Source organism: Diplodia seriata, assembly GCF_021436955.1.
Source record: "Diplodia seriata strain FDS-637 chromosome Unknown scaffold_9, whole genome shotgun sequence".
Taxonomy (NCBI): domain Eukaryota; kingdom Fungi; phylum Ascomycota; class Dothideomycetes; order Botryosphaeriales; family Botryosphaeriaceae; genus Diplodia; species Diplodia seriata.
The window spans coordinates 1,597,102-1,614,947 of NW_027117316.1; the positions used below are offsets into that span (position 1 = coordinate 1,597,102).

Here is a 17,846-nt window from a genome sequence, read left to right on the forward strand (position 1 = left end):
CCGCGTCTGTGGTGTCGACAGCCGCCTCGGGCGACCGAGCTTGGGTTGCCTACCACGCACCTCCACACCCGCCGTCAAGCTCCGCAATCCCGCCTTTGATTTTATCTAGCGCACCACTGCGCGCATTGAACTCGCCATCGTCATGTCACTTCCTCCTCCGCCCCCGCCGGGCTGGTCGGCCCCTCCTCCGCCTGGCGCCCCCCCGGGCATGTCCGCGCCGCCACCCCCAGGTTATCGTCCGCCTGCCGACCCGCAGGTAGCGAAGTTCGCACAGAAAAAGAAAGAATGGTTGCGGATGCAGAGGTTAAGATTTGGAGAGAAGCGGAAGGGCGGCTTCGTGGAAACGACGAAGGCGGATATGCCGCCAGAGCATCTGCGCAAGATCGTCAAGGACATCGGTGATGTTTCCCAAAAGAAGTTCAGCAGCGACAAGCGGAGTTATTTGGGTGCGCTCAAGTTCATGCCGCATGCCGTGCTGAAGCTGCTGGAGAACATGCCCATGCCGTGGGAAAGCACACGCGAGGTGAAAGTGCTCTACCACGTCAACGGCTGCCTCACTCTGGTCAACGAGATTCCGCGCGTCATCGAACCCGTCTTCCATGCCCAGTGGGCGACGATGTGGGTGTGCATGCGTCGAGAGAAAAGCGATCGGAGACATTTCAAGAGAATGAGGTTTCCGCCTTTCGATGACGAGGAGCCCCCGCTTTCGTGGTCTGAGAACATCGAGGATGTCGAGCCCCTAGAACCCATCCAGATGGAGCTCGAGGAGGGTGAGGATGGTGCCGTCTACGAATGGTTCTACGATCACAGGCCACTCTTGGATACCCCGCATGTGAACGGACCGAGCTACAAGACGTGGAACTTGAGTCTTCCTCAGATGGCCACCCTTTATCGTCTCAGTCATCAGCTCCTGAGCGATGTTGTGGACAAGAACTACTTCTACCTTTTCGACCAGAACAGCTTCCTGACCGCAAAGGCCCTGAACGTGGCAATTCCCGGTGGCCCTAGGTTCGAGCCGCTGTACAAGGATATTGATCCCAACGACGAGGACTTTGGAGAGTTCAACGCCATTGATCGGATCATCTTCCGCGCGCCCATCCGCACCGAATACCGTGTCGCCTTCCCCTTCCTTTATAACTCTCTGCCAAGAAGCGTGAAAGTTTCTTGGTATTCCTACCCTCAGACTGTTTACGTCCGCGCCGAAGATCCCAGTCTACCTGCTTTCTACTTCGATCCTGTAATTAACCCTATTTCTTCCCGCGCCGTCGCACCCAAGAACATCGATGTTCCGCATGAGGACGAGATTTTTGGTGAGGACGGTGAGGACGATTTTGAGCTACCGGGCGAAGTTGAGCCATTCTTGGGGGAGCAGGAACTGTACACAGAAGACACTGCATCCGCAATTGCTCTGTGGTGGGCTCCTTTCCCCTTCGATCGCCGTTCTGGACGTATGGTTCGCGCCCAAGACGTGCCTTTGGTGAAGCAGTGGTATCTTGAGCACGTCCCACAAGGACAGCCAGTCAAGGTCCGGGTCTCCTATCAGAAGCTGCTCAAGACGTACGTCTTGAACGAGCTTCACAAGAAGCCACCGAAGGCGTTGAACAGCCAAAATCTCATGAAGTCGCTAAAGACGACCAAGTTCTTCCAGCAGACCACCATCGATTGGGTTGAAGCGGGTCTTCAGGTCTGCAGACAGGGTTTCAACATGCTAAACCTTCTCATTCATCGCAAGAACCTCACCTACCTCCACCTCGACTACAACTTCAACCTCAAGCCGATCAAGACCCTGACGACCAAGGAGCGCAAGAAGTCTCGTTTCGGAAACGCGTTCCATCTGATGCGTGAAATCCTCCGCTTGACCAAACTTATTGTCGATGCCCAGGTACAGTACCGTCTCGGCAACATCGACGCTTTCCAGCTAGCGGACGGTATCCTGTACGCGTTCAACCATGTCGGCCAATTGACCGGTATGTACAGGTACAAGTACAAACTCATGCATCAGATCCGTACCTGCAAAGATCTCAAGCACTTGATCTACTATAGGTTCAACTCTGGTCCCGTTGGCAAGGGTCCTGGTTGCGGTTTCTGGGCTCCTGCATGGCGCGTCTGGCTCTTCTTCATGAGGGGTATCATCCCTCTTCTCGAGCGCTGGCTTGGCAACTTGTTGTCTCGTCAATTCGAAGGTCGCCACAGCAAGGGTGTTGCAAAGACTGTCACGAAGCAGCGCGTTGAATCTCACTTCGATCTGGAGCTGCGCGCCTCCGTCATGGCCGATCTCATGGACATGATGCCCGAGGGAATCAAGCAGAACAAGGTCAACACCGTTTTGCAGCACCTGTCGGAAGCATGGAGATGCTGGAAGAGTAACATTCCATGGAAGGTGCCTGGTCTGCCTGCCCCCATCGAGAACATCATTCTGCGTTATGTCAAGAGCAAGGCTGACTGGTGGGTTTCGGTGGCTCACTATAACCGTGAGAGAATTCGGAGAGGCGCTACGGTAGACAAGACTGTCGCAAAGAAAAACTTGGGCCGCCTCACCCGTCTGTGGCTCAAGGCGGAGCAGGAAAGACAGCACAACTACATGAAAGACGGCCCTTACGTTTCTTCAGAGGAGGCTGTTGCCATCTACACGACCATGGTCCACTGGCTCGAGTCCAGGAAGTTCCAGCCCATCCCGTTCCCCAGTGTGTCCTACAAGCATGACACGAAGATCCTTATTCTGGCGCTCGAGCGTCTGCGCGAGGCATACTCTGTCAAGGGTCGTCTGAACCAGAGCCAGAGAGAAGAGCTGGCGCTCATTGAGCAGGCTTACGATTCTCCTGGTACCACGCTGGCGAGAATTAAGCGTTTCTTGTTGACCCAACGTGCCTTCAAGGAGGTCGGTATTGATATGAACGACAACTACAGCGATATTAACCCCGTGTACGACATCGAGCCCATCGAGAAGATCACCGATGCGTACCTCGACCAGTACCTCTGGTACCAGGCCGATCAGCGCCACTTGTTTCCGTCATGGATCAAGCCCTCGGACTCGGAGGTCCCTCCACTGTTGGTTTACAAGTGGGCCCAGGGAATCAACAACCTCGACAAGGTCTGGGAATACCAGGAGGGCGAATGCAACGTCATGATTGAGACCAAGCTGTCCAAGGTCTACGAGAAGATCGATCTTACCCTGCTCAACCGTCTTCTCCGCCTCATCATGGACCACAACTTGGCAGACTACATCACGTCCAAGAACAACGTCCAGCTCAACTACAAGGACATGAACCATACCAACAGCTACGGCATGATCCGCGGTCTCCAGTTCTCGGCCTTCGTCTTCCAGTACTATGGTCTCATGCTTGATCTGCTACTGCTCGGACTGCAGAGAGCAAGTGAGCTTGCTGGTCCTCCTGGTGCCCCCAACGACTTCCTGCAATTCCGAGACAGGGCCACCGAGAGCAAGCATCCCATCAGACTGTACACCCGCTACATCGACAAGATTTGGGTGTTTTTCAGGTTCGATGCTGATGAGTCGCGTGACCTGATCCAGCGCTTCCTTACGGAGCAGCCGGATCCCAACTTCGAAAACGTTATCGGCTACAAGAACAAGAAGTGCTGGCCCCGGGACTCTCGCATGCGTCTGATGCGTCATGATGTCAACCTCGGCCGCGCCGTGTTCTGGGACCTCAAGAACCGTCTTCCTCGTTCCGTGACGACTATTGATTGGGATGACACTTTCGCAAGTGTCTACAGCAGGGACAACCCCAACCTCCTTTTCTCTATGTGTGGGTTCGAGGTCCGCATATTGCCAAAGATTCGCAACCAGAGCGACGAGTTCCCTGTCAAGGACAGTGTTTGGTCACTGGTTGACAACACCACCAAAGAGAGAACGGCCCATGCATTCTTGCAGGTGACCGAGGAAGATATTCAGAAGTTCAACAACCGGATCAGACAGATTCTCATGTCTTCCGGGTCGACCACCTTCACAAAGATCGCAAACAAGTGGAACACAGCCTTGATTGCTCTCTTCACCTACTACCGTGAAGCTGCTGCGTCGACTGTCAACTTGTTGGACACGATCGTGAAGTGCGAGACCAAGATTCAGACGCGTGTCAAGATCGGTCTCAACTCCAAGATGCCTTCGCGTTTCCCTCCGGCCGTGTTCTACACGCCGAAGGAGTTGGGTGGTCTTGGTATGATTTCTGGTTCCCACATCCTCATTCCCGCCAGTGACAAGCGCTGGTCCAAGCAGACGGACACCGGCGTCACCCACTACCGCGCCGGTATGTCTCACGATGAGGAGACGCTGATCCCGAACATCTTCCGCTACATCATTCCGTGGGAGTCGGAGTTCATTGATTCGCAGCGTGTGTGGACGGAGTACTCGCAGAAGCGCATGGAAGCTAACCAGCAGAACCGCCGTCTGACGCTTGAGGATCTCGAGGACAGCTGGGACCGCGGTCTGCCTCGTATCAATACTCTGTTCCAGAAGGACCGCAGCACCCTTAGCTTCGACAAGGGATTCCGCTCTCGTACCGAGTTCAAGATCTACCAGCACATGAAGAGCAACCCGTTTTGGTGGACGAGCCAGCGCCACGATGGTAAACTGTGGAACCTTAACGCTTACCGTACCGATGTCATCCAGGCCCTGGGTGGTGTCGAAACCATTTTGGAGCACACCTTGTTCAAGGCAACTGCTTTCCCGTCATGGGAGGGTCTCTTCTGGGAGAAGGCGAGCGGTTTCGAAGGTGCGTTCTCCCTTTCTGCTCAATTTCCATTTACGAGGTCGGTTCGCGAAATATTGCAATGGAGAGGGGGGTTGAAGCGCTTACATGGACATGAATGCGCATATCTGTCAACAGAGAATGTGGGCAGCTGAAGCATCCATCTGGACCTGAGTGCGCATCAACAGCGTCCAGATAAGAGCTTCAACTCCCTCACTTTGTTGCAATATTGCGCGAAGCGACCTCATCCTTGAATCATAACAGATTACTGACAATTTTGGACAGAATCGATGAAATTCAAAAAGCTTACCAACGCTCAACGTTCCGGTCTGAACCAGATTCCCAACCGTCGTTTCACTCTTTGGTGGTCGCCTACAATCAACCGTGCCAACGTCTACGTTGGTTTCCAGGTCCAGCTTGACTTGACGGGTATTTTCCTGCACGGCAAGATTCCAACCCTGAAGATCTCCCTCATCCAGATCTTCCGTGCCCATTTGTGGCAGAAGATCCACGAGTCTGTCGTGATGGACTTGTGCCAGGTCTTTGATCAGGAACTCGAGGCTCTTGGCATTGAGACGGTGCAGAAGGAGACCATTCACCCCAGGAAGTCATACAAGATGAACAGCTCTTGCGCCGATATCCTTCTGTTCGCTAGTCACAAGTGGAGTGTCTCGCCCCCATCGCTCCTTTACGACACCAAGGACACAATGACGGCCACGACGACAAACAAATTCTGGATCGACGTGCAGCTGCGGTACGGTGATTACGACTCGCACGACATTGAGCGGTACGTGCGTGCCAAGTATCTCGACTACACTACCGACAGCATGTCCATCTACCCGGCCGCCACTGGTCTTATGATCGGTATCGACCTCGCCTACAACCTCTACTCTGCATACGGACAGTACTTCCCCGGTCTCAAGCAGCTCGTACAGCAGGCTATGGCGAAGATCATGAAGGCCAACCCCGCTCTGTACGTTTTGCGCGAGCGCATCCGTAAGGGTCTGCAGCTGTACGCCTCTGAGAGCAACCAGGAGTTCCTCAACTCCCAGAACTACTCGGAGCTTTTCAGCAACCAGGTACAGCTCTTCATCGACGATACCAACGTCTACCGTGTCACCATCCACAAGACGTTTGAAGGTAACTTGACGACGAAGCCAATCAACGGCGCTATCTTCATTTTCAACCCTCGCACTGGGCAGCTGTTCCTGAAGATCATCCACACGAGTGTCTGGGCTGGTCAAAAGCGTCTCGGACAGTTAGCCAAGTGGAAGACTGCAGAAGAAGTTGCTGCTTTGATCCGTTCGCTGCCCGTCGAAGAGCAGCCTAAGCAGCTGATTGTCACCCGGAAGGGTCTTCTCGATCCCCTGGAGGTCCATTTGCTCGACTTCCCCAACATCTCCATTCGTGCTTCGGAATTGCAACTTCCTTTCCAGGCCGCCATGAAGGTTGAGAAGCTCGGTGATATGATCCTAAGGGCGACGGAGCCGCAGATGGTTCTCTTCAATCTGTACGATGAGTGGTTGAAGACCATCTCGTCTTACACGGCTTTCTCGCGTCTGATCCTGATTCTACGTGCGCTGCACGTCAACCAGGACAAGACCAAGCTCATCCTCCGTCCTGACAAGACAGTCATTACTCAGGAGCACCACATCTGGCCCACGCTGTCGGACGAGGACTGGATCAAGGTGGAAGTGCAGCTTCGCGATCTCATCTTGAACGACTATGGCAAGAAGAACAACGTCAACACGTCCAGTTTGACGAGCAGCGAAGTTCGTGACATCATCCTGGGTATGGAGATCAGCGCGCCATCTCTTCAGCGTCAGCAAGCTGCCGAAATTGAGAAGGCGCAGCAAGAGCAGCAGCAGCTTACTGCCGTCACCACGAAGACGCAGAATGTGCACGGTGAAGACATTGTTGTCACGACCACCTCTCAGTATGAACAGGCCACCTTCGCCTCCAAGACCGAGTGGCGTACTCGAGCTATTGCGACCAGCAACTTGAGGACGAGGTCGAACAACATCTACATCAGCTCCGACGATATCCGGGAAGATGACCATTACACCTACATCATGCCCAAGAATGTGCTCAAGCGTTTCATCACGATCGCAGATCTGCGCGTACAGGTTGCCGGCTATCTCTACGGCAACTCGCCGCCCGACAACGAGCAGGTCAAGGAGGTCAAGACGATCGTCATGATTCCGCAAGTGGGCAACACTCGCGACGTGCAGCTGCCGCACCAGCTGCCGCAACACGAGTACCTCAACAACATGGAGCCGCTGGGCGTCATCCACACGGTTTCAGGCAACGAGCTGCCGTATATGAGCCCGATGGACGTGACGCAGCACGCGCGCCTGATGAACGCGCACTCGTCATGGGACAAGAAGACGGTAACAATGACGGTGTCGTTCACGCCGGGCTCCGTCTCGCTGGCGGCGTGGGCACTCACGCCCAACGGCTACAAGTGGGGTGCGGAGAACAAGGACACGCAGAGCGACCAGCCGGCCGGGTTCTCGACCAGCATGGGCGAGAAGTGTCAGCTGCTGCTGTCAGACAAGATCCGCGGCTACTTCCTGGTGCCCGAGACGGGCGTGTGGAACTACAGCTTCATGGGCAGCGGTTTCGGTACGGTCGAGAAGAAGCCGTTCGACGTCAAACTGGACACGCCCAAGGCTTTCTACGACGACATCCATCGGCCGCTGCACTTCATGAGCTTTGCGGAGCTGGAGGACATCTGGGTGGACCGGGAGAACCAATTTGAGTAGAGGCGGAGGTTCGGTACGGGGCGATGTAAGATGGTGGTGGATGATGATTTGCGGGTTACGCGTTCATGCGTCTATGGCGTTTTTCTCTCTTCGGGGATGGCTAGCTTCATTCTGACCGGTGGGATGGTGGTGGTAGCTAAGTTTCCTGTTTCTGTACCACAAAAATTTTGAATTTTGGGGACAACGCAGCACAAAAGGGTCGGCCGTTTGGCCGGTAGGTCTTGTAGTATAATGAAGAAATCTCCCCGTACGACGGGGTGTTGAAGAGCTGAGTCCCACTTATCTTATAGTGACACTAAATCCCACTGGAATACAACGTTCGGACACAGATGTAGGCCGTAAATGCAGACAAACTTCTTCCCTTTCATATCTAGCCGTGAATTATCACGACTTTGGCTGTTTATAGGTAGTGGAATACAGTGCCCAGACGTAAATATAAATATCAAATGGAGACAAACGCGTCTGTATATTAGATTCGGCTGCCCATGTATGTATGTACTTGTTTGACTTTTCCCGAATGCTCTGCACTTTTTTCATGGGTCATGGAAGTATGTACACGTCTGGATGTAGGTGTGAGTATTCAAAGCAGACAAAGGCCTCCAGATGTTGGATTCAACTACCCACAATGCCATTCGTTTCAGCCTTAAGCCGAGCTTCGCTGGCGCATGGCGCTCAAAGCCTTGGCCCTCCGCTCCATGTACACAGAGTCGAGGAACGAAGAGGGCTCCTGACGCGAGTTGAACTGCCTCACCACCTCGCCGCCGTCATCGTGTCGATCTGCCGCGGATTCTTTTGAAAGTTGGCGGGCACAGTCACTCAAAACCGTTCATCATTTTGATTTCATTTTACTTTTTTCATGAAACGTCATAGCGGGAGGGAGGGGAAAGGAGACGAGGATGATACTTACTGCTGCTCCTTTTCTTGGTAGTCGCTCTGGATGACGGCGGAGGCGGTGCCACGAGCTTGAGCGTGCCGCGTGCTTCCGAGGGCTTCTCGTCGCTGCCGCCGAACAATGACGTCGCGCCGAGCTTCGTCAACGGGCGTTTGGAGACGAGGCGCGAGGCACGGGCAGTCGTGGTGTGATGATGGGGTGCCCGTGACTCCTCCATACGGCAACGGCTCGGTGGTTCAAGAAAATATTTTGGGGGAGCAGTGCGTGGATGGTGGGCGTCGTTGGGGATTTCCGAATCGAGTAAATGGTGGTTGGCCGGAGCGAGTCGTGCGCGGAGCGAGCGACGTGGGGCTGACAAGGGCTGATGGGCCTGTGCCTGCAACGCTCTGTGGCTTGAGCGTCCGACCAGATGTGACGCGGGAACTCGCGGCGGTGAAGGCTCCGGTGCTGTGCTCGGGGTGATTTGGATGTGGGTTTGGACGGTTGTGGGCAATGGCCGCGTCAAAGGATTCGCGCCGAGCCCTAGCCCGAGGAAGTCGTTGCCGCTCGACGCTCGATGCTCGACGCTCGACGCTCGACTTCCCGCGCTGGAACCCGACATCGGCAATCCTGCTCCCCCACGCATGTCAGCCTTGGCCTTGGATGATTCGGACGCGGGACGGCCCTCGGGCTGCCTCGCGCCCCAATCAGCCTGCAGCGCTCCCGTGCTCTCCGCGTGATCTCTCGCCAGCGCTCCCGCACTCGCCAGGGCTATGTAATCGCAGATCTCTACTGATGTCAGCAGCTCTGCGCCACGTGTGGCCCAGAGCAATCCATCATGGCTATACACCACACAGGAGCATGGCAAAAGGAAGCAACGCGCGTACCACCCGTCCTGCATCCGCGGTACACGTTCCGTTTTGCGGACGATGCAAGCCCTGGCTGCTTGCTTGCTTGCGGGCTCTGCTGCGGCGCATCTGCGGCCGCAGTCATGGGGCCCCACCGGCGTCTCCGTCGTACACGCACTGGCTCGCGGCTCTCTTCATCGCCTCGCGCCCCATTTCTCAATTGGGATAATGGAGCTTTCAGACGTTTGACCTTGGTCTCGCCCGCCCATGCGCCTGGCTGTTTTGAGTTTAGTTGCGAGCATGAGGGCTTGCGAGGCCCTACCTCTTCTCTTTCCGGCGGTGAGTGACGATAGCCTTCTTTGTCGTGCCTGGCTTGGTCCTCGCTGCCGTGACTGCGCAGCCGCAGTGTTGTGAAAACCGTTGTGTGGGTTGCACAATGGGGGCCAACTCCTCGTTGTTCAGGAACGCCGATGCTGGCACCCTCTTCCCTTGATTATAAGCATATCCGGAATGCTCCTATGGTATCGTCGAGACACACCTCCAGCTTCACACCTGGCCGCCTGCCGCACGGCTCTCTGCACCAATCACTTCACCACGACCGCTCTCTACACCCCTGCGCGACGGCGGGCTTGATCGATTCCCCCTCCCGCAAAACAGCACCGTTTCAAGGGCAAACCCTGATGCCGAGTCTGCACCTTCCCAAACCGGGAGCTTCTTCGATGCAAGTAACGCGTCCGGCACGAGGGAAAAGCATGGCAGAATTCGGGTCGGCCATGCCAATCCATACGCAAACCTTGTCACTGGCACACCTCCCGCCCTAGCTGCCGGGGCCTCTTCCGTTTCTCGATGGATCCCGCCGATCGGCTCTTGACCACGTTCGGCATAGTGAGCCGTTTGCTGATCCTGGGCTTGTAGGGATGGTGGCGGTTGTTGTGCCGCGGGTGGCATGGCGTCAATCGGGTGCGTATGAGTAAGTGAGAAAAAGGCTTGGGGTGTGACGTGCGGGCCCGGAATCGCCGATGAGACGGGCGGGAACGTGATGGGACACAGTCCTGGCGTTGAACTGTGATGGCGCAGCAGATCAGTATGCTTCGCAGAGTGCAAGATCTCTTGAGAATGGCTCTTGTTGTAGGACTGTGATCTGAGCATCAGTTTCCACAACCCCCAGCGACATCCTTCTCAGTCACGGGGCTACGGAATCGACCGAGCCCTGACGCCAATGCAGCAGTGTTGCCCTGTCAAACCCCGAAGTTATAGCAGGGTGCAGGATTTGAGCCCTCTGGGCCCCACCGAGGTTGCTACATGCTTCCTACATAGGAAGTTGAAACATACATCCGAACATGGATACGAGTTTCATGATCGCCAAGATATGTCTAGACATGACATCCTACTTCCCTCGTAACAGCGGTTACAAATCACCATGTAGATTGGCTTCCATCTTTTCCAATCCGCTGTGAAGATCTAAAACGGCCGTGCGAAGCCATATCACCCAAGTGATCATAGCACAAGAGCAACCCCCGTAATGACGAAACCAAAACATTGGTAGGGGCCCGAACTCCAAACAGAGTGCCCTAATATATTCCAAAGAGGTAACTGCTCAGTTTCCTAGTCGGACTGCGATCATCTGAATGAGGGGCTTGATCGTTCTCTCAAACTTCCCCCACACACTAACAAAGTTCGTGGCTTCGGTCGACCCAACACTCCGACACCGTCTGGTGAGCATCATCACAACACGAAGCTACGCTCGTGATTGTACCGCGTGATAGGAGAAGGGATTTGTGTTACTACGGGCCCTTTGCACCTAAGATACTATGTATTATCCCATGTATCCCACACCATCCTCCGCTGGGAGAAGAAACAGTAAACGGCAGAGGGGGAGTAAAGAAAGCAAACCTCACGGTCAGTACTCACCCTTACGCCTCCCTCTCCAACTCCAACTCCCTAAACCCCAACTTCAACCCCGGCAACCCCATGGTAAAATGATCCTTGATCCTATCCGACCACGCCGCCAAGTCCTTCCCCTCTTCATCCATCCACACGACGTCGAATTGCGCGACCGTCCGTGCCACCGCGCTGCGCAGCTCCATCATCGCCAGCCCCTTGCCGGGACACTGATACGGCCCCGTGAGGAATGGTATGAAGGCCTCTCGTCGTTTGATCAAGCGTGGTTCGGTCGTCCAGCGCTCCGGTCGGAATGCGTCCGGGTCGACAAAGTTGCGTGGGTCGCGCATGATGCCGCAGGGGGGGATGGAGACGATGGTGTTTGGGGGGATGTACGTCGACGACGTCGTGGTGGAGTTGGTGCCTGGCTGGCCGGCTTCATCCGCGGACATGGTGGTTCGGGGAATGTGCAGGCCGGAGGGTCCGGTGACGCGCGACGAGGCCCAGCTGATGGGCGGGTGCAGGCGGAGACATTCGTTGATGGTGGCGTCGAGGAAAGGTAGGGTCGGCCGCAGGCAGGTGTATGCTCCGCCCGGCGCGAGGGCGGGGATGACTTCGGCGCGTAGGCGGGAGAGGTGCTCTTGGTGCGTGGCGAGGTAGGCGAAGATGATTGTGAGGGCGCCGGCGGCGGTGTCGCTAGGGGAAAAGAGGCGGATCGAAGCGTTAGCAGGGGTTTTGTTCGAAGAGGGGAGCAGAACACAGGAAGGTGGGGATTACCTTCCGGCACCTATGATGAGACGGGATTCTGCGTTGAGCAGGGTGCGGCCTGCCACATCATTGCGCGTGTGAGCCATGAGATGGCCCATGAGGTCCGACTGAGGGTCTTTCATCTGACGACGTCATGTGTCAGCTGTTCAAGCACAGGTACTGCTCTTGTGTGAGGCAGATATTACCTGCTTCCGCCGTTCAACCTTCGCAGCAGACCAATCCCTCAGCCGTTTCATCGGCCCTGGCAAGCCGGAGCAAGTTTCAAGTGTCTTGATCATCCAGGGTGTATGCACGAACAACCCAATCACATCCAGACTGTCATACATGCTCTTGAAGATGGACTCATCATCCACTGTAGTCTTTCCAGTCAAGTAACCCGCCGGTTCTCCAAAGGCCAGTGCGCACATGATATCGAAGCTGAACCGCTGGGCCATCTCATTGAAGGGCACGGGCGTGCCGCTGTGGCTGTGCCGCGCTAGAACCCAGAGGAGATCATCCGTGATAGCTTCTACCCGAGGCGCAAAGCCTTCGAGTGCAACCTGCACGGCTCTGAGCAAAATATCGTACGCCTGTGCTCCGGAAAATCTCACCTTGAATCCATTGTCCCATACGCGACGCCTTTGGCGGTGAAACTCCTTGTCTAGCGTAGTATGGACCGACTGTTCTAGTGCGCCGTAGAACGGGCCTTTGCTCGTCTTGGCTGATGGACCAAGGATTGGGATTATGGCATCCGGATCCGTTATGGAAAGATCGCGTGGGCCTAGAGACGGGTGAGTTTTTGAAGCATGCACCATCTTAGAGAGCTGGTAAGACGTACCGATTCTGATGTAGTCCCCATACTCTGCATGAAGCTGGCGGTTGAACTTGTACCACTGGCCCCGCGTCTTTGCCGTTTGAAAGGTAGCCCAGAACTTCGAAAGCCTGGCAGAAAAGGGGCCTGGGAACCGGTTCAGAGGGTGGAATAGTGCGCGATGCACGAATGTGCTAAGACAGAGTCCGGAGATGAAGGTTACGATGACGGCGAAGGAAGCAGAGTAGCATGAATCTCCATAGGGAGAGGAATGCAGGGACTTCGCGAGAACGAAGTAGAGGGCCACAAAAGTGCTGGCCACCTGTACAGGATACCTGTCGAGCTCAACTCTTCTGAACAAGCTATGGTGGGTAAGGATACCGCAAAGGAAGGACAGTGCCAACCAGGCAACATAGCGAGGAGACCGAGACATATCCATGGTGGACTCAACTCGTCCGCTGCGAGGGATGTCTGACAGTTGCATCCTTGGGTTGGGGTTCTGCGGGGCATATTAGGCGCCAACATCCTTGTCTGTTGTCGAGGCCCCCACTGCCGGGGTGTCGATATTGGCGGATTCGCTTCCCCAGGAATGTGATTCGATAAAATCGTGCCGGCTCCGGCTCCACGGGTTACCTCTTGGTGATTGATATCAAAAGGCGATATTAGGGCTGCAGAGATTAGAGCTGTGGATATTTAGGCATTCCAGATCCCATGCATTGAATCGGGCGTGATCTTGTGGAATGCGACAGAACTGATTCCGGCGGTCATCGTTTATTCGGCAGTAAACGACTCCTCATGAGCGCGTAGAGCTTCCTCCTTGTGGAAGCAATGGCGCTACGAGGCATCATGATGACCGTTTCCACGCGTAATTTGAATGGTACAGCTGACGGCCACGTAGGCAGTTGAATGGCAAGGCAAAATTAATTGCCACATGACTACACGGGAGAAGGTAGCCGCGTTCCAGAACGGATATGACCGTGATATCTGTGGCGCCATTAAGATCATGAGAGCTAGTGGGAAACGGTCTTGTGTGTTTGGATCTGACGGTAGGAGAATGCCGGTTCAGCCTCTATAGCCAAGAGAAGAGGCGACCTCAAATATGTAGCTATTTATACCGAAAAGCCTTGGAAGCAATAACAGCCAGGAAGTCTACGACTGGACTGTCAGCTGAAGACCACACTAACAGAAATTGTGGAATGGATGAAGTGAAATGAGGGAATAAGCCGTCTTCTTGCTCGTTCTCGGCAGCAGACGCGCGTTGTTGAAATTCAAAGTGCTTTACCAACCCTCTTCGTGTGATTCGGCAGCTGAGTGCCATGTGAGACAGGAATCCGAACGAAAGACTGGCCCCAACCACGCTTGCGGGAAACGCTCTGCGGTCCTGCTCCGTGGCCTATTTTGCTCGTATCAGGACTATCACGAGCACCCTCGTTCTCTCAAACGGCCGTGTATGTACGCATTAGTGGGATCAACCGGTCAGTTAGGGTCAGCGGCGCTCATGTCTTCATGTTGTTAGATCGTACGAGACAAGGGTCGTCATAGACTCGGGTTCATCGGATACGGTGCACCTCCTGATTGGCCCTCCAATGCAAGATTCGACGGTTTGTACGCTGGTACTCGTTTTTGCCCTTGTGCAACGCGGCAGCACCGGGCCTTGGCATGCTAGGATCCGGTATCATGAGGAAGCACGCCTCGTTGCACAGCTGTGCCACGCGCAGGAGCCAGAAAATAAGCATACGGGTGGGCGGCAGCCCACAGGAGAAACATGTCGTGGATAGCCGTCTTGGGGATCAATCTGAACGAGTGGAAGCTGGTGATGACAAGGTAGCTTCAGAAATCCCATATCCGCCCGTTCTCGCGATTTGCGGATGCGGATTGGTTTGATGTTCGATGGTTGCCCTCTTTGCGTATTGGCACTTGGTGCTCGTCCAAATCATCAAGCTCCCGATGGACCGCTTTAACATGCCAGTCATTGGGCCATTCTTCGGTATCCAGCAACGACTCGACGAATGCTGGGCTGCGGTGTTTACCCTTGGCGCAAGAGCAGCCGACTAGCAAGACGTCTGCGGCGCTGCCATGTCCCTGGTCCGTTGGCTCAGCGGCGGAAGCGGGTGGCTGACTTCGACTTCGCTCGAAATCGGTCATGGCGGCTTTGATGACGCCGTATGCGCGGTCCAGCTCAGCGCAAAAGGCAGCGTCTTGCATCAGCTCTTTCTGGACATGGTGATGCTTGCCGGTCATGGTCTGGCGCATCGCGCGAGGAGGGTTCGGCACACAGTGAAGGTCGAATTCGAGGGCTGGCTCAGGGTGCAGCGGCGGGTCTTTTGCATGCGATACCAGACAGAGAGTATACCGAGTGCGAGGGGAGGCGTGTCGGGACATTTTGGAGGATGTGTGAGAGCGACTCGGCAGGCATCAAGCCGGCGGTGCCGCGAGACGGGGCGGGGAGTCGCAGACGATAGCGGGGCAGCCGAGCGTCGGCCCTGCGTCTGTCTGCTCGGCCAAGCTTTCTGGCGACAACGGCGGGGCAGAGCTTGTTTGCTAGACCAGCCAGCCTATGTCTGGATCTCTCGGCTGACTGATGGTGTGTCGTTGCTGCGCGTTGCTGAGTCGCGGGCGCTAAGTAGAGCTGGTGGAGGGGCGCGATGAACGGGCAACGACGTCATGGCCGGGTCCCGCCGAAGCTGCAGCAAGCAAGCATCAGGTGCCCAACACCAAGCTACAGCATGTTCAGCCTTCTTCATGTGCCAATTCCTCTCTCCCCAGCCCGAACATCCCTCCTTGCACCACCCGCCCGCGCGAGGCTCATCAAACCCGACGTCCGAGCGCCCCGCCCGTTGCACTCGACCTCCATCATGGCTTCCAAGCAGGACACGAGACATCCCAAGTTTGGCCATCTCCCCCTGTCGACTTCCGGGCCTCTCGACTCCGCCTTGACTGCAAGTCGCCGGCTTCATCTCCGTCAGTTCTGAATCCGACTGACCTCCCTCAGGGCTCCGCACTGCTCAACACGCCTTATTTCAACAAGGGCACTGCCTTCACCAAGGAAGAGCGTGATGTTTTCAAACTGCACGGTCTCCTGCCGCAGAACATCCAGACCCTGGAAGACCAGGTTAAGCGCGCCTATGACCAGTACAGCAGCCGCCCCAATCCGTTGGCCAAAAACACCTTCATGACCAGTATGAAGGAACAGAACGAGGTGCTATACTATCGAGTATGCCCCCACCCTCTACATCCTTTGTATGCAAATGTACTCACCGCCCGGTGTGCAGCTCATCCAAGACCACTTGAAAGAGATGTTTAGCGTCATCTACACCCCCACCGAAGGCGAGGCCATTGCAAACTACTCCAGGCTGTTCCGCCGTCCCGAGGGCTGCTTTCTCAACATCGACGACGTGGACAGGATCCCCGATGATTTGGACCAATTCGGCCCATCCGACGAGATTGACTTGATAGTCGTGAGCGACGGCGAACAGGTACCTGTTTGCACGTGCCCCTTGAGTTACCGCTTCCTCTAACCAATGCTAGATTCTGGGAATCGGTGACCAAGGCGTGGGAGGAATCCTGATTTCCATCGCAAAGCTGGTCATCTACACTCTTTGTGCCGGCATCCACCCCGCCCGCGTCCTGCCCGTGGTCTTGGACTGCGGAACCAACGTGGGTATCACCGGGGTTTTTTCTTTCTCTCGATAGCCTCTGACACTGTCCACAGAACGAAGAGTTGCTCAACGATGACCTCTACCTGGGCCTTCGTAAGCAAAGAGCGCGCGGGGAAAAATACGATGCCTTCGTCGACAAGTTCGTTACCTCGGCCCGGAAAAGGTACCCCAGAGCTTACATCCACTTTGTAAGTCTCTCCCAACCGCCACTCCCTCACAGCTCCTAATCGGCTACAGGAGGACTTTGGGCTGCCCAATGCCAGGCGGATCCTCGACAGATACACCCCGAAGATCCCTTGCTTCAATGATGATGTCCAAGGCACTGGTTGTGTTACGCTCGCTGCTATCATGTCCGCCATGCGTATTGCCAACGTTGACTATAAGGATATGAGAGTGCTTTTGTTTGGGTCTGGTACAGCGGGAACGGGGATAGCAGACCAGATCAAGGATGCCATTGCTGTATCAACCGAGAAATCCGTGGAGGAGGCAGGAGCGCAGATATGGTACGGGATCCCCCCTGATTAATCTTTTATATTTTCATATCTCTATTCCAGGGGCAATGCTCCTAACCTCGCCTAGGTGTGTCGACAAACCAGGCCTTCTCCTGAAGTCCAAGAAGGACGAGCTCACTCCCGCCCAAGTCGGCTACGCTCGCGAAGACTCGGAGTGGGAGGGCAAGGACCACAGCGACCTGCTGAGCGTCATCAAAGAAGTCAAGCCGCACGTGCTGATCGGCACGTCCACCAAGCCAGGCGCCTTCACCCAGGAGGCCATTGAGGAGATGGCCAAGCACGTGGAGCGGCCCATCATCTTCCCGCTTAGCAACCCGACCAAGCTGCACGAGGCCAAGCCCGCCGACCTCTTCGAGTGGACAAAGGGCAAGTGCCTCGTCGCCACGGGGAGCCCCTTCGATCCCGTCGAATACGACGGCAAGAAATACGAGATAGGTAAGGTTGCGCGCGATACCACCCTCCCCTCCTCCCTCCCCTCGTATTCCCTTCCAGCCACACACAATGTGAAATCATTCTAACCACGCCACCACTCCCCCCGTCAGCCGAGTGCAACAACTCCACCACCTTCCCCGGCATCGGCCTCGGCGCCGTCCTCAGCCGCACCCGCTTGCTGACGCCCTCGCTCCTCGTCGCCGCCGTCGGCGCCCTCGCCGCGCAGGCGCCCGCCCTCAAGGACGAGAACAAGGGCACCCCGCGCGAGGTCGCCCTGCTGCCCGACGTCACCGACGTGCGCGAGATCAGCGTGCACATCGCCAAGGCCGTCATCAAAAAGGCGATCGAGGAAGGGCTGAACGAGGAGAAGAGCATCCCGGAAAACGACGACGATCTGGAAGAGTGGATCCGGGAGCAGATGTGGGATCCCGTCTACCGGCCGCTGCGCAAGGTCGACCCCCAGGGCGCGAGCAGGCTCGCCAAGGGAGAGGCCGGCGCGTCGAGCGTGCGCAGGCCGGGCAGCTTCAGTTACCATTAGACTCGTACATAAAGTAGACGGATTTTCTTATTTTGATTTTATTTTGATTTTGAGGTTGTTGTTTGGGAGTTGAGTC

The 17,846-nt window shown here is 55.7% G+C and overlaps 3 protein-coding genes across 3 annotated transcripts; 2 read left to right on the forward strand and 1 right to left on the reverse strand.

The window, feature by feature from the left end:
* Positions 1-208: 208 nt before the first annotated feature.
* PRP8 (pre-mRNA-splicing factor 8) lies at positions 209-7,471 on the forward strand (the record flags this gene model as incomplete). The annotated part of the gene is made up of 2 exons (XM_066780323.1): positions 209-4,730; positions 4,992-7,471. 2 exons carry the CDS (start codon positions 209-211, stop codon positions 7,469-7,471), a joined length of 7,002 nt encoding a protein of 2,333 aa, XP_066629552.1.
* A 3,632-nt stretch (positions 7,472-11,103) lies between these two features.
* On the reverse strand, positions 11,104-13,068 carry SLS55_008919 (uncharacterized protein; the record flags this gene model as incomplete). Its single annotated transcript, XM_066780324.1, has 5 exons — positions 11,104-11,767; positions 11,849-11,961; positions 12,025-12,599; positions 12,657-12,760; positions 12,965-13,068. 5 exons carry the CDS (start codon positions 13,066-13,068, stop codon positions 11,104-11,106), a joined length of 1,560 nt encoding a protein of 519 aa, XP_066629553.1.
* Positions 13,069-15,484: 2,416 nt separating this feature from the next.
* MAE1 (NAD-dependent malic enzyme, mitochondrial) lies at positions 15,485-17,770 on the forward strand (the record flags this gene model as incomplete). Its single annotated transcript, XM_066780325.1, has 7 exons — positions 15,485-15,572; positions 15,596-15,843; positions 15,902-16,105; positions 16,342-16,476; positions 16,526-16,791; positions 16,868-17,240; positions 17,459-17,770. 7 exons carry the CDS (start codon positions 15,485-15,487, stop codon positions 17,768-17,770), a joined length of 1,626 nt encoding a protein of 541 aa, XP_066629554.1.
* Between the last annotated feature and the right edge of the window lie 76 nt (positions 17,771-17,846).